The sequence below is a fragment of the Nansenia antarctica genome, assembly GCF_963989245.1.
Source record: "Nansenia antarctica genome assembly, chromosome: 1".
Lineage (NCBI taxonomy): Eukaryota > Metazoa > Chordata > Actinopteri > Argentiniformes > Microstomatidae > Nansenia > Nansenia antarctica.
Window position 1 is genome coordinate 57,665,920 of NC_137674.1, and position 22,958 is coordinate 57,688,877.

Genomic DNA, 22,958 nt, shown 5'->3' on the forward strand with positions numbered 1-22,958 from the left:
CACTCCACAGGATCCTCATACACACACACACACACACACACCCCTCCCACTGCAAATTGCACCAGGTTTTATTGTCACACATGTATGCATTTAGAATTACAATAGATAAATGAGGTTCCCTTTAATGGAAAAACAGTCTGGAGGAAAACGGGGTGTTGATGTAGGGGTTTCAATGTCTCTCTCTCTCTCTCTCTCTCTCTCTCTCTCTCTCTCTCTCTCTCTCTCTCTCTCTCTCTCTCTCTCTCTCTCTCTCTCTCTCTCTCTCTCTCTCTCTCTCTCTCTCTCACCAACATACACACACGCCCACAAACCCAAAACAAATGATTGCTGAGAGAGAAAATTATTTCAAACAGGGAGTGTATAACGTGTATTGTTTAATGAGCCTGTAAAAGTTGCCAAGGGCGGGAATAGACACACACGCGGGAACAGACACACACGCGAGTGTGCACACACACACACACACACACACACACACACACACACACAATCCCTGTAGAGTACAAGCCACTCACAGGCTCCTGAGTATAATTGAAATTTGTACCTAATTGAAATGGCTGAGGAACATGAACACCGCACAAAGCGAGACCCATTCTGGCATTGTTCAGTGGGGTGTGTGTGTGTGTGTGTGTGTGTGTGTTTTGGCAGTGACCCAGGGGTGGCAGGGGATGCTCTGCTCCAGTGTGTGTGTGTGTGTGTGTGGGTGTATGTGTGTGTGTGTGTGTGTATGTGTGAGTAACTGTAAACTGTACCTGGTTATTACACATAATGACATGGTCTGATATCTAATCACTTTCCTCCTCAAGATGGAAAAATATAATGCGTCTTTATAATGCATAATGCAAAAATATGAATATTTATGTATTTTGAGTACTGTATATGGGATACATACACACGCTTTGTGGACCTTATCAAATGAACAACATTGGGTGATCACATAACTATTATGGTGTTGAGATCTTATCTAATCCAGAACAAAGCATTGGCCCTTTGTGAGTCCCACATCCATATTAAGATCCCATTCAAGAACTCATTGACCTAATGTAGCGTGTGTGTGTGTGTGTGTGTGTGTGTTTGTCATTTACTGAGTTTCCCATTAGCATCTCAAACGGCTGATGAGGCATCATATACACACACACACACACACACACACACACACACACACACACACACACACACACACACAAACAACAGATAGAAAAGCAAACAGCTGCAGATGAGAGAGAGAGAGAGAGAGTGAGAGGAGAGAGGATTCACTCCTCCTCAGAACTAATGAAGACTGTGTGTCTGATCTCAGGACTCCACACCGAGGCGAACGCTCATCCTCAGCAAAGCGTGTTATTAGCATCCGACACCGCGACCGCGCAAATGACTGTAATTAAACGCTGAGGACAACGTGCGCCTTAACAGCGAGGCGGTGGTTTAGAACAAGACAACTAAACAACAAAGGAGCCGTTTAAAGTTTGAGACACGACACTCCTGAAAAAAAAAAGATTGGATGACGGACGAAATTGCGTCGCCCATCTGCTACATTAGGTCACTTCCTGAGATAAAAGAAGCCGATTATAATGTCCTCAAGAAGAGCACCTAGCTAGAGGGTTGTGCTGTTAACATGGGGAGGGGGCTGTTGCAGTGGTCATTTGGAGATTGCAGGGCCTTTTAAAAGAGTAGGGCGTACGTTTGTTTGGAAATCTGCCACCTCTGGTGGGTATTCTATCAACATTGCAGGAAGGAAAATCCAGGCTTATTTTTGATAAAAGTCTCATGAGATTTATCAGAATAAGCCTGGATTTCCCTTTAGCGATTTATCATACATTGTGTTTTATTGTCTGAATACCACTATCTGGTTATGGATGATCGGAGATTCACTTTAAATGAGATTCACACGCTATCCCATCTTAAGACAAGGCAGAAGTCCTCACTCATCAGTGGTATGCAGGAAGAACACCTGATTGGTTACCTCGTATGAGTGACAATGTCCGTCAAGGCTCCTCCCTCCAGGAACTCCATGACGACCCAGAGCTCGTCTCCGACCAGGTAGCTGTTGTACATGTCAACGACGTTCTCATGGTGATAGTCTCGCATGATCACCACCTGAAACAAGATGAGGGAGAACGAAACTGTTAATGCTACTTGAGATGCTTGGGACGGACCAACTCTGACGAGAGAGAATGCCGTTTGTTGACGACAGTTCTGCATTCAACACCATAGTCCCCCTCCAAGCTCGTCACCAAGTTCAGCGAATGGGAATTAACACCTCCCTGTGTAACTGGATGCTGGACTACCTGACAGGACCCCAGGTGGTGAGGGTAGGTAGTATCACCTCCTCCACTCTGACTGTCAACACAGGGCCCCCCCAGGACTGTGTCCTCAGCCCCCTGCTGTAGGCCCTGTTCACCCATGACTGTGTGGCCATGCACAGCTCCAACTCTGTCCCAGGCCACCATCCCACCCTGCCTGAAAACCTCAACAATCATCCCAGTCCCGAAGAAAAGCACGGTGAGCTGCCTAAACGACTACCGCCCGGTGGCACTCACACCAATCATCATGAAGTGCTTCGAGAAACTGGTCCGGGCCCACATAGTCACATGCCTCCCGCCCAACCTGGATCCATACCAGTTCGCCTACAGAGCCCACAGATCCACAGAGGACGCCATCGCGACGACTCTCCACTCCACTCTATCCCACCTGGAGAGGGGGAACAGCTACGCGAGACTGCTCTTTGTGGACTTCAGCTCTGCTTCCAACACTATCCTTCCAGACAGGCTAGTGACCAAACTACTAGACCTGGGACTATCACACTCCATCTGCGCATGGATCAAGGACTTCCTGTCTGACCGCCCCCAGAGAGTGCGGGTGGGCTCCCACACCTCCACAGCCCTCAGACTCAGCACTGGGTCCCCCCAGGGCTGCGTGCTGAGCCCCATCCTCTACAACCTCTACACCCACGACTTCACCCCCGTCCACCCCAGCAACTCCATCATAAAGTTTGCAGACGACACCACCGCGGTGGGCTGCATCTCGGAGGGGGGGACGAGGCGGCGTACAGGGATGAGGTGGAGCAGCTGGGCAAGCTGTGCAAGGTTAACAACCTGCTGCTGAACCAGTTAAAGACCCAGGAAATCATCGTGGACTTCAGGAGGAAAAAATCTGAGGTCCAGACCCTGCTAGTCGATGGAGGGAGCGTGGAGAGAGTCTCAACTCTCCGATTCCTGGGGGTGCACATACAGGAGGACCTGTCCTGGAGGTCCAACACAGCAGCCATCATCAAGAAGGCACAACAGCGGCTCTACTTCCTGAGAGTCCTCAGGAAATACCACCTCAGACAGGAGCTGCTTGTGACCTTCTACCGCTGCACAGTGGAGAGCATCCTCACCTACTGCATTTGTGTGTGGTTCTCCAGCTGCACAGCCGCAGAGAGGAAAGCGCTACAGAGAGTTGTGAGATCGGCCGAGAAGATCATCGGCGCCCCCCTCCCCTCTCTGGAAGACACACGCTGCCTCAGGAAGGCCTCCAAGATCTCCAGGGACCCATCCCACCCTGGGAACGAACACTTTGTTCGGCTGCGCTCAGGCAGGCGGTTCAGGACCATGTTCGCACGGACAAATAGACTGAAGCTCAGCTTCTACCCTAGGGCCATTCAGGCCCTGAACACAGCAAAGACCTAGGTTCTAGGCCCTGGACAATCTAGACAATTTGATGGCAGCTACTAGATTGTAAATATAAGTGCAATATTGAAATACAACTGTGAACATTTCAAACCTGCTAACTGCGACACTTTAATGAATGTGCAAAAATACTATGTGCAATATGACAACCCTACATAAGGTTCAGATACAGGAAAAGTTAGGATATTTATAGCATAGCATAGAGTACAGCACAGTGTTTTATTGTATAGTATAGTAGTATAGTCTATAGTAGATAGTGTACATAGCCTTTATTTATGTAAACCAGCTCTTTTCCCTTTTTTATTTTACCCTTGGACCTCTTGTTTTTTTGTCTTTTTTCCAAGCACCAGGGGAGCCCCCCCTCCTAAATTTCGTTGTATGGACCTGTACTGTATTAATGACAAATTCATTCATATTCATTCAACTCCATCATCAAGTTTGCTGATGACACCACTGTGGTTGGTCTGATCACTAATAATGATGACACCACTGTGGTTGGTCTGATCACTAACAACGATGAGACAGGGAAGAGGTAAGAGAAATTATAAAACGGTTGGGTGAAATCAAGCAATCTGATTGGTTCATAGCCGTGGTATATTGAGCGTATACCACAGCTACGATTAGTAGAGCCTCATCACAGTTCGAAATGAATACGCCTGTTTCACGGTCAACATTCCAAATATAACAGACTTTTAATTCAATCTCAAGGACATTTTATCAACTTAAAAATAATAATAATAATAATAATATCCTACGCAAAGTAACCATGTAGATTCCCAATATGTGGTCTGTTTATCAAAATAAAGCCTGTTTGAAAATGTGTCGAGACGTTTTCGGAGTGCCCTGCCTGCGTCCACTACAGCCGCGCGCGGACAGCACTTGTCAGCGTTCCAAATCCGTTACAAAATATCAAACACATACCATACTACAATCAATAGATGCAAATAATGAAAATGTGTAAATAAATGCTAAATTCCTATGAAATCTACAATGCTAGTAGCCTAGGCTAATGAAAAAGAATGTTAGTGTTGTTGCTTAGCGACCAACTGCAATAAGAGGAACTATTTTATTTGAGGGGAACTATTTAAGATGATTAATTACGAATAAAAACTATTTGAATTTGAGTGTGCTTTTCTAATTCATATTGACAGTGTTGGTAACCGTTTTATAAAAGCAATAGCTCACTTCAGGCCAGTGGTATATGCTTCGCGTCGGGCCGAACAACGCCCCTTAGCTGTGATATAATAAGCATATACCACGGCCTGTCGTGAGCTATTGCTTATAACCTCTCCTTCAACATCAGCAAAACTAAGGAGCTGACCGTGGACTTCAGGAAGAAGCGGGGGGGGGGCGCTCTCTGATTGGTCCGTAGATGGACAGCCCGGTGTGCATTTTTCGAATGTTTTCGAGTGTTCATATTTGTCATGTATCCGCTTGTTTAATCGTTTTTTAGACTCAGATCTATTCATTCAACAAGGGACACAGCACTTTCCTGTTTCCTCCATATTGTCAGGGTATTTGAGCCTCGGAAAAGCGCTATATAAATATAATTAATTATTATTATTATTTCACATTTCGAAGACAGCGCCTCAGCCAACGTTGGGACCCGGAAACACGTCACGACGTAACAAGCGGAAGTAGAATTCTGTCTAGATTTTATGTAACGGTTTTTTTTTCCCGGTTGACTTGGATTTGGGGAAACGATGGAGGACCAGCTGAATAGATTCGAGAAGCTGTCAGAGAGGCCTCCTCTCCGAGTAGCAGGTACTCCCCTCGCGCGGAGCGGCCACCGCTGCGTGGCAGACAACACCAACCTGTACATGTTCGGAGGGTACCACCCCGACTACGACAAGTTCAGGGAGCTGTGGAGGTACCACTTCGCCACGAGCACCTGGCAACAGATCCGCACAGAGGGCTACCCTAACATGCCCACGGATCTGACCTCCATATCAGCCGTTCTGCACGGCAACAACCTGATAGTATTCGGAGGCACCTGGATCCCGTTTGGGGAGAACGACGTCCACGTCTGCAACGTCAAGTCCAAGCGGTGGTCGCTGCTCAACTGCAGAGGGAAGAAGACCAACAGAATATCCGGACAGGCCATGGCCATCATTAACGGCTTCCTGTATGTGTTTGGAGGAACCACTACACTAGGGTACAACTACAGCACAGACCTGCTGGACAGGCTGGACCTGACCACCAGGGAGTGGATCATCCACCTCAAGCCCAACAACCCCCTGCCGGGGGGACGGTTCAGGCATGAGATGGCACACGACGGACAGAGGATCTACATCCTGGGAGGGGGAACCTCCTGGACGTCCTACCCTCTGGACAAGATTGACGCCTACAACCTGGAGACCAACTCGTGGGAAGAGATCGCCACCAAGCCTCATGATGAAATAGGGTACCCGGCTCCTAGGAGAGGTCACAGCTGTGTGCAGATAAGAAACGACGTGTTCCTGTGCGGCGGGTACAACGGGAGGCGGATCCTGGCGGACCTGTGGAAGATGAACCTGCAGACGTTCCAGTGGACCAAACTGCCGGCGGTGATGCCGGAGCCCGCCTACTCCCACGGTGCTGCCGTCACCCCGGCTGGCTGCATGTACATCCACGGTGGCGTGGTGAACATCCGCGAGAACAAGCGGACTGGCTCCCTGTATAAGATCTGGCTGGCCGTGCCCAGTCTGCTGGAGCTGTGCTGGGAGCGGCTGCTGAAGGCCTGCCCCCACCTGGCCCAGCTCTCCACCGTGCAGCTGCTCAACCTCGGCCTCACACAGGAACTCATAGAGCGCTTGAAATAGGGGAAATAGGGACCTTTTCAGAATCTACGACGACGGCACTCTCACTCGTTTTATTGGCCTTCATGACCTTATTAAGAATGACATTTCTGAGGAAAGGTGCATGTTTATTTATTTTAAGTAGTAAATGCTACATTTGTATGTGTTGTCATGAGACATCGTGTGTGTGCATTTCTCTCCTAGACGTTATTTTTCCCAGTAGGTACAGACGAGGTCGACAGGAATCAATCTGGCATGTTTTATGATTGTTCAAAGCCAATCTTGATTCAGGTCATTAGCGGTTTATCTTTTATCGTTCAAAAAACGTTCGGGTTGAAATGTCAGAGGTTTTAATTGTATGTTAGCTTATCGGTGTGGAGAGCAGACACATGCTAGTTATGATCTTTAAAAAGCACTTCCGTTGAATCTAATTCTCATCACACTCCTCATGTCCACCTTACACTAATAAACTTTCAGAACAGTTATCAGTCACTTTATTTCTTCTCCGTGTGCTTGCAGTAGTCATTTGTAAAAACCAAATCATCCATCACTGTGAATATGGTGCTCCTTAAAATTACTTTAAAAATGCTTTTATTCAAATAAAACCAATGCTGATTCTGTCCAATCCTTTACTCCCTTTAAAGATGAATTAATAACACTGAGTTTGCGGGATCCGTTTAAAGTAGAATACTAACACAAAAAAAAGGAAGAGGAGGGGTGGGGGCGCTCTCTGATTGGTCCGTAGATGCACAGCCAGGTGTGCATTTTTCGAATGGCCTCGTTTCCTTGACTACGAATGGGCTCGTGTGTTCATATGTGTCGTCATGTATTAGTAGAATACTAACAACAACAAAAAACAAAAAGGAAGAAGCGGGGGGAGGAGGGGTGGGGGTCATTGGGTATAAACTGTAGATTTTAATTTGGAGAATGATTCAATATACAGTGGAATTTGTGGACGTCATCAAGTTCTGTAGCAGCAAATCCAACATTTTATCATTGAAAAGAAAGTGCAAAATGTTTGCCCTTTCACATAAAGCATCTGAACACTGCTTATGGGATGGAATTTATGGAGAAGGCAATTACATATTTACATATAGCTACATAGCTATATAATAATCTACATATTCCAAATTAAAAAAATTTAAACAAATAAATATCATTTCAGTTTGTTTGTTTTTTGTAATTTTGGTGTGTTACAGCAGCTTAATGAAAAAGGATTAGATTGAAATGTTAATAGGATAACATTAAGCATATTGCTCTAAAATTGCACACCCACACAAAAACAAACACACACACACACACACACAATATGTATGGACAAGATATCGCAATGATCATCTGATTGCCTGTCTCACGGACACAAGCGTTGGCATTGAGAGCTAAACAAGAGCTCTATTTGCGTACACCATGCAGTCACAGCACACAGTGGGACTGCAAGAGGCTCTGCTCACCCTTTCCCAAACCCAAAATACTGCTCTCTTGTTGCCTTGGCAACATCTGTAATAGGCTCACGGATATATACCCTTGCATACCGACACATAGTGGAACAAAACATCAAATGTGATGTGCGAGAAGAATCCTTACTCTAACCTTACGCACCATGGATGTATCCCACACTAGCCCACGCACGCCTCACCCTATTATAAAACCATGGATGAAGACTAGGACTTTTTTTTATTATTAAAAGTGGACTGTACCTAGACCGACCAGTTAACTTGTTGTTCACACAATCAACTACTTCCTGTGTCCCTAATCTCGTTTTATCTAAACTAATTGCGACACGTTCTAGTGTTTTGGTCTGCATGTCGGCATTCGATCGAATGTTCAGACTTTTCTTTCGAAAAAATGGAAATACATTTCGCCGTTGTTGAAAATCAATGACACATCGCTAGTCAGCTAACACAGCTTGTTTTGTGAGCCTGCTAACAATGTAAAGTAGTGTTATAGTTAATTAGGTAGCAGTGGGGATTACTCACCGAATCCATTGTGTTGCAGTATTTTAGCTTGACTAGCGAGTTTGTGTTGTGATTCTCAACAATGTTGAAATGTATTTCCGTGTTTCAAAATAAAAGTCCAAACATTTTGATTGGTTGCCGACATGCGGACCAAAGCACTAGAACGTGTCACAACAAGCTCCTGTCTCCCTCACCTCGTTAAAGAGCAGCTCCCGCCTCTGCTGCTTCCTCAGGTCCATCTTCTTCACCGCCACCTGCTTGCCGCTGTGCTTCTCGCTGGCGATGCACACGATGCCCGTCGAGCCCTCGCCGATCTTTATGAAGCTGTCCAGGTACTCCCGTGGATCGCCTGAGGGTCACCACAGACAGACAGACAGACAGACAGGCAGGCAGGCAGACAGGCAGACAGATAGACAGACAGACAGACAGACAGACAGACAGACCGACAGTTAATAAAGTACTCAGTGAGATGGCCTTTCTCTCTATCTCTGTGTGAATATGCCGTATATTCGTGTTTGTTTCCTCACCCGGGTTGACCACCAGCTGCAGAGCGGCTCGGAACTGTTCATGGGAGACCCTGGAGGGCTGGGTGTCTGAACTGGAGCCCCAGGAGGGAGGGGGGTAGGCCCCAGGGGGGATGTAGGGCGATGAGGGCTGGGAGTAGGCCCCCTGGAAGATTAGACCAGAATATTTAGTAGTAGTAGAAAAGTATATTGGAAGATGCTGAGAAAACACACACACACACACACTCGCGCACACACACACACACACACACACACACAGTAGCACAGTTAATTGACCTGTGGCGTGTACGGTGGGCTGGGCTGGGACGGGGGGTGATGGTAGGGCGAGGGTTTGTAGTGATGAAACAAAGGGGGGTACTGGAGGTGTCCGGGGGGGTAGCCAGGGGGCTTGCCGTGGCTCTGAGGTAGTTTGAGGGGTCCGCGGGGGTAGGTGTCAGCCCCCGGTACCTGGGGACTCCCGTCCCGCGACGTACGGTCGTAGTCACCCTATGGAGGAAATAAACCACTGTGAGACTTGAGTCAAACGCCCCAAACATTATTTTATTTTTTTTGCATTCTGCTTTGTTTTCTTGTGTCTCCCGCCTGTGCCAGTCCTGAAATGTGACACGGTCTAGTGTTATGGTCCGCATGTCAGCAACCAATCAAAATGTTGACTTTTATTTTGAAGCACAGGAATACATGTCAACGTTGTTGAAAATCACAACACAAACTCGCTAGTGAAGCCAAAATACTGCAATGCAATGGATTCGGTCAGTAACTATAACACCACTTACATTGTTAGCAGGCTCATAAAAACAAGCTGTGTTAGTTGACTAGCGAGTGTATTTTCAACATCAGGGAAATGTATTCACATTTTTCGAAAAGAAAAGTCAGAACATTAAATTGGACGCCGACATGCAGACCAAAACACTAGACCATGTCACAAATACATGCTTGTCCCTTTCTACTGTTCTGTCCCGTCTCTGGCTAACGCGCTAGCATCGTCAACACACTGTTGCAGGACAGCACGCAGACCAGTCACCTGAAAACAAACAGAGCCTGCCCTGTAAACCCACTGAACCGTCTCACGCTTCTTGACAACAGTTCCCAAACTCGTTTTAGTGCAAAAAATATTTGATCGTTTTCCCTGAGAGCCCGGCCGGTACAAAAGCCATGGACAAGTTTAATGGACATTTAGTCCACAGGACAGGGACTGTGCTTTATCATTAACTCCCCACACTGTTCCTCAAACACCTCATTCATCATACAGTCTGGTGTTAGCCCAGGGAACACCCATATCTAGGCCAAAACGTCGGCACCGTTCTACTAAGACCTATTTAAACGGGAGTAGCTTTTGAGTCACCTCTACTTATATACATCTATAGTTTTTTTTTTTTTTTCAAGTGTACTTTCTTTTGTGAGTGAGAGCCACATTCACATTCTGGCTCTCCGGGCTAGAAAGAGAGAGCGAAACACTCACGATGACTGCGGTAAAGTCAGAGACACACACACACATACACACACACACACACTCCAATGCCGAAGGTCGATTAAAACCCTTTATCATGACACAGCTGGGTTCTGACTCATAAGTTTAACTGTACGACAAAAAGAAAGCAGACTTCCTCCTGATATGATGGATCACTACACACACACTCTGACTAGAATGTGCCATTTGGCCTGGTGTATGAACAGTATTGTAAACAGAGAGTGACTTATAACAATGTGCATGAGTGTGTGTGCGTCTGTGTGTTTGTGTGTGTGAGCCTGCGTCCGTGCATGCGTGTGCGTGACGTGTGTGTGTGTGTGTGTGTGTGTGCGCCTGCTGGGTGTGCGTGACGTGTGTGTCGGTCACTGAGTCTCCCCCTCCACCTTGGCCCTGCCCTTCAGATTTCCGGCACTGTGCTGTAAATCTACAGTGTTTTTATGGTCTCCATATAGACTCAGCAGCGAGTGGCTCATTAAAACATGATTACTGTACGTCCTGCACGACTTCACATGGCATGGAGAAGGTGTTACAGGGCGTGAACAGGGGCTACGGTAGCCAAACTGAGAAAACACAATAGAAACTAGCAATACAGTAGCAAAACATGTATGACTGAGCTGATAATGAAATAAGACTGTTCTGAGCTTACCGTATTGTACAGGAAATCACAGTCAGTAGTCAGAACTTGGTGAAATAAAATGTGTCTGTTTTCTTCAGCTGGTTTATAACATTTTCATGACCATAGACCATATATTCATGAGATATTATGAACTGACTGCAAAGCATAAGTCAAATACATAAATGCTTACATTAAGTATACTGGGTACGCTGAGTACGAGACTGCAATATCTAGACTAATATATATATATATATATATATATATATATATATATATATATATGTAGACTGACTCGATGGCTCCTCGCTAGGGAGATGCATCGGGTAAATTAAATTACCGTGGCAACGCCCCCCGAACATGTATTTTTTCTACAGAGACAGGACATGAATCGTTCTCTAATGTTACCCAGGAGTCAGGCCAGGCAGGATAATAGAAAAACCTCTGAAAAACCAGGGGAATCTCTCTCTCTCATTCACTCTCTCTGACACCCCCCCCCCCCCCCCCCCACACACACACACACAGACAGACAGACAGACAGACACACGCACACACACACAGACAGACACACGCACACACATACACACACACACACACACACACTTTCTCTGTCTCGCACACTTGCACACTTTCTCTCTCTCTCTCTCACACACACACACACACACACACAGGGCGGAGGCTCAACGTGTCGGGACGGCGTATAATTACGCGGCGTGGACTCGTTTAATCAATCACTTTGGGGCGGGAGGTGCAGCGGTGGGACGGGGCAGTCTCGGGGCCCCCCTATCGTTGGCGGGCACCGCTGGCTGGCTGTCAGCCAAGGGTCTCCTGATCCATGTTGGTTAAACGTGCATTAATCTGAGTTTGGCAGGGTAATCAACAACCCAACTCAACTGTGAAATTGAATTCGGCGGCGGAACATCGTCCGGACGGTTTTTATGCTAAGGCTGCAGAAAGGGAAAGTGCCGCAACATCAATTTGTCACCGAGAGCTGCTGCTGCTGCTGCTTCGGCTGTGGCTCCCAGTGTGTGTGTGTGTGTGTGTGTGCGTGTGTGTGTGTGTGTGCATGTGCATGTGTGTGTTTGTGTGCGTGTGTGCATGTGTGTGCGTGCGTGCGTGCGTGTGTGTGTGTGTGTGTGTGTGTGTGGCTAAGTCCCCATGCTGTCTACTATTACACCCCCACCGGCTCACAACAACAGCCAAGAAAAAAGGGGGATTTAGTTCAACGGCACGAGTGGATTGGATGAAAGAGAGAGAGAGAGAGAGAGAGAGAGAGAGAGAAGTGGGTTTGTTACAAGGTCCATGAGCCAAGAAGAATTAGGGTTCTTAAGCTGCCAGATCACTTATTGTACTCTTTTGTTTTTAGTTTTTTGTCCCTCCCGGTGCGATGAATCACCTCCATGCCTCACCACTCATACCTGGCTTTCTGCTTCCTATGCTTCCCCTAGATATGCATATGCTTCTCTTCCTCAGCGTACAGTACCAGTCAAAAGTTTGGACATACCTTCTCTTCATCATCTTGGTGGGTTGCAAGACCAGTCTAACTCAAGGAAGATACACCTGGCGCCACAACCAAGTGCTAAAGTGCTTGGCTGCCGAACTTGAGCACAAGAGGGTAACCACCAACGCCATGCCTCTCAATGCCCAGACTACCTTTCCACGGAAAACAACCTTCATCCGGGAAGGGGAGAAACAGCGGACCAAGCCATCACCTCCAGACTCAGGCCCACTGAACGCAGCCCGGGATTGGGAAATGCGGGTAGACCTCAGCCAGAGGCTCACCTTCCCACCCGAAATTGCAGCGACCAACCTGCGCCCAGACCTAGTCCTCTGGTCCAAGTCCTGCCGGCGTGTCTTCATCGTAGAACTGACGGTCCCATGGGAGGAGGCCATCGATGAGGCATTCGAACGGAAGAGGCTGCGGTATGCCAACTTAGCAGTCGAAGCAGAGGGGCGGGGCTGGAACGTGAAGGTGTGGCCAGTGGAGGTGGGCTGCAGAGGCTTTGTAGCCAGCTCCACCACAAGGCTCCTGAGGGCAGTAGGGATCAGAGGACAGGCCCAACGGAAGGCAATCAGAGAACTGTCCACTGCAGCAGAACGGAGCAGTCACTGGCTGTGGCTGAAACGTAGGGACCCAACATGGGCTCCCAAATGACCACGTGGTGCCACCGTGCGACACACACCCAGGCCTGATCAGCCTGTGGTGGGCCAACCTCGGCAGAGGGTGTCTTGTGATAACTGGCCGAAACACCCAATGAGGTCGGGGACCACAACTGAAGATGTGTCGTACTGGTGGCACCACGTGATCATTGCCAAATTCCACTCCACCCAAGAGGACATCTCCAACTCCACTCAATTGTTGTGCTGAATATTTAGGGATTTTAACAACCAGTCCTATTAAGAATCCTCATTCAATGTTTTTTTTTTTTTTCTACATTGTAGATGAATACTGAAGACATGAAAAAAACTATGAAAGAACACATATGGAATTAAGTAGTAACCAAAAAAGTGTTAAACAAACCACAATATGTTTTAGATTTTTCGATTGTCTTCAGTATTAATCTACAATGTAGAAAATAATAATATAATGAAAGAAAAACCATTGAATGAGAAGGTATGTCCAAACTTTTGACTGGTACTGTATCTATATAACAACCTATGCAGGTGACTTTGTTTGAATGATATAATCTTCTAGCGTTGATGTCCTATGTTCTAGAAGAGTCCAATCGCACCACTGCATATAACAGGCTATTATTATACACATCTGTAGTTGGTACCAGGCATGCTCAATTACAACCGCTCACAAAAATCATTTGGGAGACCTCCTACCACTGACTATATACATTGTACATAAATGTTTCTACCTGTGTGTGCAGTTTTTCCCTGAGTGGATATTTACTGAGGCGTTCAGGTTAAATGGTTCTCAGAAAGCCACCCTGGGATTTACATCAGCAGATGTAGCATACCTCACCAGGGTTATTAATTTACCTGTGTGTGTGTGTGTGTGTGTGTGTGTGTGTGTGTGCATGCATGTGTGTGTCAGACAGAGAGAGAGAGAGAGAGAGAGAGTATACCAGGTATACCACACATTTACCTCTAAATAGAAGGTTAAATAGACCTTCTAAATAGAAGGTTTGGTACCAGTCTTCCTCTGCAGCTGTTGTGTATACGAACCAGGGGGGTCTGCTGGAGGCAGAATTCGTTGACAGATTGTAATGTATGGAATGGAATGAGGAATGGTATCAAACATGAGCCCGTTCTCCGATTCCTCCCTCCAGCAGCCTCCACTGTGTACAGTACGAACGAAGGCTAATGTACATAGCCATAGACTCCAATATAATATGTGCCTAATAGCCTAGTTTAATAGTTAATTACATGTATATATGCATGGCACCAAAGAGTTCCTTATATATCAATAGGTGGAACCATGGTATTTAGATAACTGGGTGGAACCCTATTGCTAGTCTAGTCCGCATCCCCCCTGTCCATGAAACCTAAAATCTAATTTCTACAGAATAGGACAGACTATTTACCACAGACACTTACACACACCTTTATCAGGGCAGAACACAGCTAAACAAATGATGCTTCCCGTAGTCCCGTATAGAAGTCACTAAGGTACTATAAGATTGGTTATTATTCCATCTCTATGGAGTCACCTCTACAGCTCCCTGCCTTCCATGTGTTGCTCCACTGGTCCACGTCTCTGCCAGTTAGCAGGAGGGCAGCTGCTGCAGAGTGGAGGGGGTCTATCAGAGTGGAGGGTCTATCAGAGTGGATGAGGTCTATCAGAGTGGAAGAGGTCTATCAGAGTGGAAGAGGTCTATCAGAGTGGAGGGTCTATCAGAGTGGAGGAGGTCTATCAGAGTGGAGGAGGTCTATCAGAGTGGAGGGTCTATCAGAGTGGAGGAGGTCTATCAGAGTGGAGGAGGTCTATCAGAGTGGAGGGTCTATCAGAGTGGAGGAGGTCTATCAGAGTGGAGGGGGTCTTTCAGAGTGGAGGAGGTCTATCAGAGTGGAGGGTCTATCAGAGTGGAGGGTCTATCAGAGTGGAGGAGGTCTATCAGAGTGGAGGGGGTCTATCAGAGTGGAGGTCTATCAGAGTGGAGGGGGTCTATCAGAGTGGAGGAGGTCTATCAGAGTGGAGGGTCTATCAGAGTGGAGGGTCTATCAGAGTGGAGGAGGTCTATCAGAGTGGAGGAGGTCTATCAGAGTGGAGGAGGTCTATCAGAGTGGAGGGGGTCTATCAGAGTGGAGGAGGTCTATCAGAGTGGAAGAGGTCTATCAGAATGGAGGAGGTCTATCAGAGTGGAGGAGGTCTATCAGAGTGGAGGGTCTATCAGAGTGGAGGGGGTCTACCAGAGTGGAGGGTCTATCAGAGTGGAGGAGGTCTATCAGAGTGGAGGGGGTCTATCAGAGTGGAGGGGGTCTATCAGAGTGGAGGGTCTATCAGAGTGGAGGAGGTCTATCAGAGTGGAGGAGGTCTATCAGAGTGGAAGAGGTCTATCAGAGTGGAAGAGGTCTATCAGAGTGGAGGAGGTCTATCAGAGTGGAAGAGGTCTATCAGAGTGGAGGAGGTCTATCAGAGTGGAAGAGGTCTATCAGAGTGGAGGAGGTCTATCAGAGTGGAGGAGGTCTATCAGAGTGGAGGGGGTCTATCAGAGTGGAAGAGGTCTATCAGAGTGGAGGAGGTCTATCAGAGTGGAAGAGGTCTATCAGAGTGGAGGAGGTCTATCAGAGTGGAGGGGGTCTATCAGAGTGGAGGAGGTCTATCAGAGTGGGTGAGGTCTATCAGAGTGGAGGGTCTATCAGAGTGGAGGAGGTCTATCAGAATGGAGGAGGTCTATCAGAGTGGAGGGGGTCTATCAGAATGGAGGAGGTCTATCAGAGTGGAGGAGGTCTATCAGAGTGGAGGAGGTCTATCAGAGTGGAGGGGGTCTATCAGAGTGGAGGAGGTCTATCAGAGTGGAGGAGGTCTATCAGAGTGGAGGGGGTATATCAGAGTGGAGGAGGTCTATCAGAGTGGAGGGGGTCTTTCAGAGTGGAGGAGGTCTATCAGAGTGGAGGAGGTCTATCAGAGTGGAGGAGGTCTATCAGAGTGGAGGTCTATCAGAGTGGAGGGGGTCTATCAGAGTGGAGGAGGTCTATCAGAGTGGAGGGTCTATCAGAGTGGAGGAGGTCTATCAGAGTGGAGGGGGTCTATCAGAGTGGAAGAGGTCTATCAGAGTGGAGGAGGTCTATCAGAGTGGAGGTCTATCAGAGTGGAAGAGGTCTATCAGAGTGGAGGAGGTCTATCAGAGTGGATGAGGTCTATCAGAGTGGATGAGGTCTATCAGAGTGGAAGAGGTCTATCAGAGTGGAGGGTCTATCAGAGTGGAGGGGGTCTATCAGAGTGGAGGGTCTATCAGAGTGGAGGGGGTCTATCAATACTCAATACTCATTTACTGTTATTCCTTGTTACTTTTCTTTATTTTACACTGTGTTGTTTTTAATCTGTTCTTTTGCACTCTGTTGTACAGCACAGTGAGGTACATTCTTATGTATGAAAGGTGCTATACAAACAAAGCTTATCATTCTTCTTCTTCTTCTTCTCCTTCTTCTTCTTCTTCTTCTTCTCCTTCTTCTTCTTTTTCTTTTTCTTTTTCTTCTTCTTCTACTTCTTCTTCTTCTTCTTCTTCTCATTATTATTATAATTATGTATTATGTATTATTTGTTGTTATTTTGTTAGTTTGTTGTAACTTACAGAGAAGCCACCCTTCACCTACCCTATATTATAGCACTTGGCTTAATTCAGCCGCTATAATTGAGCTGCTATCACAGGGCGTAAATACAAAGCTCATTCACCTGTGTTCAATTTCAAGTATATTTGGTATTTATAGACGGAAGTACGTACACCATTTTTAACAAGCGTAGCCTGTTTTATAAATAATGCTTACGTCCATTTAGAAAAATGTGCCTACGTGCAAGTTAAAGATGACGTTCAAGTACTTTTTTTATAAATGAGGCCCCTAGTTGAGATCCTGCTGGCTTAGAGATGATCCAGATCCTACTAGATCTGTATTGGGGTTTTATTAGTAAAATGATGCTGCTGTATATGATATCTGTATATGATATCTGTATATTATGATATCTGTTGTACTCTCCAATAGACCAATTGGTCACTAACGGTGACCTATTATTCAACCGGCTTATAGTTTAGTTTTATAGTTTTGGGCAGTTACTGTTGTAGATCATAGATGAAGTGAGTGAGCTTTTCTCCTTTCTTTCAAATGGAAATATTCTTATTGTCGCCTCACTATACTGGCTCCCCGCTGGTGGAACGAGCTTCCCACAGCTGTCAGAACTGCAGAATCACTCCCCATCTTCCGTCGGAGACTGAAGACCTCCATCTCTTCAGGCTACACCTTAACTGTCCCTCCTGAGACATCTACAACCCCCTGCCCTGTGTCTACAGAGACACCTACTTCCCCCCCCCCCTAAACTGTTCCGGAGGAACAGTAGGTCTAGTAGGAACATGCTTATTTATATACTGTATATATATAAATAATCATGTTCCTACTAGACCTACTGTTCCTCCTGAGACATCTACTACCAGTATACAGTATATATATATATATATATATATATATATATATATATATATATATATATATATCTACTACCAGTAAATGTAGATGAAAGTCAATGAACCCTGTTTACAGTCATTACAACGTAGCCCTCTGACTAGTGGGCCATCAGAAGTCGAGGAGTGGACAGATTAGAGTGAGCTTTAGAACAGTGTCAGTGATATACGCCCCCTCCGCCCCCTTCCACACAGCGTCTCTGGACTGGGCCTGTCTGTCTGGCTGAATCTACACTGCAGAAGTCAACGTGTAAGGAAGGACTGATGGGATGAGGGAGCCTCCGGTGCTCAATAGACAACCTCCCTCCCTCCCTCCCTCCCTCCCTCCTTCTTTCACCCTCTCCTACCCTATCTATCTATCTATCTATCTATCTATCTATCTATCCCATCTCCCCCTTTCTCTCTCCCCTGTGCCACTCTCTCTTCTGGTCCTCTCTCACACTACCCCCCCTCCGCTCTCCATCTCTCTCTTTCTCCCTCCCACCCTCTCTCTCCTCCCTCCCTCCCTCTATCTATCTATCTATCCCATCTCCTCCTCTCTCTTCCCTGTGCCACTCTCTCTTCTGTTCCTCTCTCACACTACCCCCCCCCCCCCTCCCCTCTCCATCTCTCTCTTTCTCCCTCCCACCCTCTCTCTCCTCCCTCCCTCTATCTCTCCCTCCTTGGGCTGAGCGGCGTTATCAGACGGATGGCCGGTGCGTAGCGTTAATTGATTTGCGTGCACGCGGGCGGGAGGGAGGGAGGGAGGGAGGGAGGGAGGGAGGCTGCTGTAAAGGTAATTCTGTGTCTGTGACAGTGCCTGCCTCCACTGGGGGAGAGTAGATTAACCACTGACACCAGATCTATCACACGGGCAGGGCGGCAGAACAGAGGAGAAGAGAGGAGAGGAGAGGTGAGAGGGAGGAGAGCTGATGAGAGGAAAGGAGAGGAGAGGAGGATTGGAGAGGTTAGGAGAGGAGAGGAACCAGAGGGTGAAGGGAGGGAGAGAGGGTGGGTGTGGGGGGAGGGGGGGGGGGGGGTGGACAACATTGCGTTTTGCAGATCACTGGGTCTGGCAGTAAAGGGTGCTACAGTAATGGCATTACCGTGTTTCCTGGGAGGCTGCTGTACCGTCATTTATCTGCACACTCAGCAGTTTCCACTTTCATTCCTTCCAACCTCGACGACGATCATTACCCCGCCCCCAAAACTAAATGAGAAAAAATGACGAATTCCGGAAAAATGCTAGACTAGTACTGTCGGTGTGTTCTTACCTTGCCTATGGCCTGTGAGTTGGCGAGTGTCTCTGAGAGGCGGGGGTAGGTATAGGAGCTGTAGGGGTGGGCCTGCGGGGGGCTCTTAAAGGCTCCACTGGCCCCATACGGCAGGTTAGGCTCCTGCAGGCCGGAGCCCGACCGTGACCGCTGCCGTATGGCAGGCGTGGGGCTCGTCGGCGTCACGTACGAGCTCTTCGGCCTCTTCTCGTAGTCGTCACCACCGCCACCGCCACCGCCGCGACTCAGGCCGCCATAGCTCCACTCGCTGTCCGGGTAGTTGATCTGCTCGCTGCGCAGCGAGGCGCGCGACGGCGTGCCCACCGACATGATGTCCCTGTAGTCCTGGCTGGAAGACCCCCCGACGGAGGCGCGGTAGTACCCGCTGGAGCCTGCGCCGCTCCCCGCCGCCGAGCCCACTTCGTCGGCCGAGCGCACCTTGTTCTCCAGGTAGGTGTGGTAGTCAGGGGGCAACTTGGCGTAGTCGGCGGACTTCTGCGGCATGGCGTCCGGGTAGAAGGGGCTGCGGATGGCGTGGGAGGAGTGGCCGTTCTGCTTGGGGAAGCGGTAATGCCTCCCCACCGCCCAGTCCCCGTCCAGGCCGAACCCCCCCCCACCCCCGCCCCCCTTCCCATCCTTGTAGGCCTCCAGGGAGAAGTCCCTGCTGGAGGTGTCCAGGTCGCAGGAGTAGCGTGAGTAGTAGTGGCTGAAGCCGTTCTCCTCTGGGGTGTTGGGGTGGCCGTGGGGGTGGGAACTGGAGGGGGGCTTGGGCCCCCCCCCACTGTTGCTGCCACCGCCGGCCTGGTGGGCTCCCGGGGGGCTCTCCTTGCGGAGGGAGTTGGAGCGCGTGACGGAGATGCTGTCGAACTCCTCCAGCAGGCCGTTGATGGAAGCGTCCTTGGGAGGCCGGTTCCCTCGAACGATGGTCTACAGGGAGCAAACACACACGCATGCACACACATATATACACACACACACACACACACACACACAGACACACACACATGTAGTCAACTAAGAAACTCTCCTGCCGTTTCCCCTGATGATGAGTGACAAGTAGCTGTGATACCTGGGTTGCAGTTAATTCCATTTCAGTTCAGTCGATTCTGACTGAAGATTGAAGAGAAATGAATTGAAATTCCAGGTGGTTTTTTTATGAGGGTTTTTTATTGTATAATGAACGTTATCAAAAAAGGAATTTCAATTCAAAGTGTATCACAGCTAGATGGTTTGATGACAACAGCACTAGCATCTCCACAACAGCTTTGATGTTGTGAGTTAGAACGGCAGAACAGCCAGAATGCATGGAAAGAAAGATGGTGGAGGTACCCTGAAAAAAGTTTGAAGAAGATCAGAGGTAGACAGAGAGAGCTAAATTCGATCCCATTTCTTTCTCCTAGGATCAGTTGGAATTACAGGGAGGATCTGATGAGGGTGCGGTAATAGCGGTGAGATTTGGCACACACGCACACACACGTAAAAGAACGGCTGCTTAAAACTCTTAACGCAGCTAGCTCAAACAACAGGGGTATTGCTCATCCCCACCTACCCACTGCTAAGCCCTTTACACAGCTGTAGTGTGAGTCACCACGAGCTCTGTTCCTGTGCACCCCGCCCCCCTCCCTCCTCCCCCCCCCCCCCCCCCCACAAAGCAGCTCTCTCTGAAGGGAATGAAAGCCTCTGTGTTAGTGTTGATGTTCAGGCCTCCAGATGATCAACGCAGCACGTTACTGTACTGTAGGTGAGAACATGAGGGTAAGGGTGAACTAAAAGACTCAAAGGACTAAAGTCTCTCTCTCTCTCTCTCTCTCCTTCACATTTTCTTTTGTTTCTTCCCATAAACGACAGATATATACGGTAAACGCGTGAGATAAGATGTCGAGTCGAAACATCCTCTAACAAGTTGGATTCAGAGAAGCATCGTAGTGTAGTCATCATAGGCATCATCTAAAATGAATGTTACTATGATTCTGTGGTGAATACAGTGCTTGTTCTCGCAACAAGGAGATTATTCAAGCCAACTCTGCTCCGGCCTACCTGTCACTGTACTGGTACATCATCGTCAGCAACATCAGATACTACATGACAGTCTTCTCATCGCCTGTCTGTCTACAAACTCTATGATAGGGTCCAATACAGTGCTAGTTCCTGCAACAAGGCGCTCGTTCAACTCTACTCTAGCTTAGCCTAGCGGTGACTGTACATCAGCATGTTCACGCATACGACATGACAGTCTTCTGTGACATCCCTGTCACGTCACTGTCACACAGGTGTCACACAGTGCTCTAGGTTCGGCCTGACATCCTGTCACATCCGCTGACCCAGAAACTCAGGAAAGCTGGAGTCATCATCACCTCTCCCCAGCAGGGAGATTGGGAGAACCTGTCTCTGTCTGTTGACGTGGAGTTTCTGCATCCCCCCTGTTTCCGTTAACCTCTCCCCCCATCCCCCTTCTCTCCCTATCTGTCACCCACTCTCCATCTCTCACTCTCTATCTCTACTCTCCCTTTCTGTCACCCACTCTCCATCTCTCACTCTCTATCCCCACTCTCCTTCTCTCCCTTTCTGTCACCCACTCTCCATCTCTCACTCTCTATCCCTACTCTCCTTCTTTTCTGTAGAAATGGTAGTGTGCTGAACTGAAACTCTGTGTGAATGGCCTTTATATATAATTAAATATAAAATATGTATTCTTATATAATATTCTGGACATATGCTATAGATATGTGTATGTGTGTGTGTGTGTGTGTGTGTGTATGTGTGTGTGTGTGTGTCATAGTGTGTGTGTGTGTGTGTGTGTGTGTGTGTGTGTGTGTGTGTGTGTGTGTTCATAGAATGTGTCTAAAATGTCTGTTTTGTTTCTGAGGTATTCAGAACCAGGTCAATCAGAACTTGGTGAAATAACCCACGTGTTCAACATCACCACTACTCATCATTTACCCCTAATTCAATTGAAGAGAGCAGCGGGGAATGTCAGTTATTTCATAAAACCTAATCCCTGTTTGGTTCAGAATCAATAACCGTGTGTGTAGGAGCGTGAGAGAGAGACAGAGAGAGAGAGAGAGAAAACAGAGAGAGAGAGAAAGAGAGAGAGAGAGAAGGTGAGGGGAGAGAAGGAGAGAGAGAGCAAGAAAGAGAGGGAGGGGGGAGAAAAGAGAGAGAGAGAAAGAGAGAGAAAGAGAGAGAGGGGGGAGAAAAGAGAGAGAGAGAGAGAGAGAGAGAGAGAGAGAGAGAGAGAGAGAGAGAGACAAGGTTAATTGGGTGCCAAATCACTGTCAAGCGGCCGACATCAAATGTGCGTCGGCCCTGGAAATCTTCCCATTAATTTGAATTAGGGGCTGATAGTTTGGAGTGCCTGGCTTCTGTAAGCCCTCTTCTCCCCCCTCCTCCCCCCTTCCTTATTGCTTTGGGAGCGGTCGGTGCTGGCGGTTTTCCGCGGGCGCGATGACAGCAGCCATATTTCAACGTGCCACGGTGTTGGCCTGTCCTCCAGTGATAAGCTATAATAGATCTACTCTCGACGCTCACCACTGTCTGCTCAAGGTAAGCACAGGAGAGGGGGAGGAGGACAGTAGAGGGGGAGCGGCAGAAGTGGCAGAGAGTGGGATAGAGGAGTATCGAGGGAAAAAAAGGAGGAAGAAAGAGGGAGCACAGGCGGGGGGGGGAAGGAGAAGGAGAGGGAGAGCGAAGCAGGAGAGGGGGAGAGGGAGTCGAAGAGTGAGGAAGAGGGTGGGAGGGGGGGAGAGGAGAGGTGGAGGGGGGGGAGGGGAGGCAGGGGTGGGAGGAAAGGGAGGGATGACAAATTAGGCTCATTGGGAGATAAGGGGGGATTAACCTTGCTGGTAATGAAGGGAGGAGGAGGAGGAGGGGGTAATTAATGACGCTGCCCTTCCCGTGACTCCTGGCTAGAACCCTGGTCCAGAGTCTGCGCTCCGTGTGACAGGGTCCTGGGACAGGGTTGGGTGACTCTCCTCCTCCTCTGGAGTCTCCAAGACACACGGCACCGCAGAGCTTTGATGCTAGCTCAAGCCAATCAGATCAATACGGCGCTTTTTGGGAACTGTATCTAAGGATATTGCA

At 48.1% G+C, this 22,958-nt stretch overlaps 2 protein-coding genes across 2 annotated transcripts in view; one reads left to right on the forward strand and one right to left on the reverse strand.

The window, feature by feature from the left end:
• pak5 (p21 protein (Cdc42/Rac)-activated kinase 5) overlaps positions 1–22,958 on the reverse strand; it is a gene marked incomplete at both ends in the record, with an annotated part of 51,226 nt that overhangs the window by 7,994 nt on the left and 20,274 nt on the right. Inside the window, 5 exons of the mRNA XM_080534717.1 lie at positions 1,958–2,091; positions 8,592–8,746; positions 8,925–9,066; positions 9,198–9,407; positions 18,879–19,805. Of these exons, the coding sequence (XP_080390843.1) occupies positions 1,958–2,091; positions 8,592–8,746; positions 8,925–9,066; positions 9,198–9,407; positions 18,879–19,805 (1,568 nt within the window). The remainder of the gene's footprint in view (positions 1–1,957; positions 2,092–8,591; positions 8,747–8,924; positions 9,067–9,197; positions 9,408–18,878; positions 19,806–22,958) is intronic.
• On the forward strand, positions 5,369–6,466 carry LOC308172385 (kelch domain-containing protein 10-like; the record flags this gene model as incomplete). The annotated part of the gene is made up of 1 exon (XM_080547297.1): positions 5,369–6,466. One exon carries the CDS (start codon positions 5,369–5,371, stop codon positions 6,464–6,466), a length of 1,098 nt encoding a protein of 365 aa, XP_080403423.1.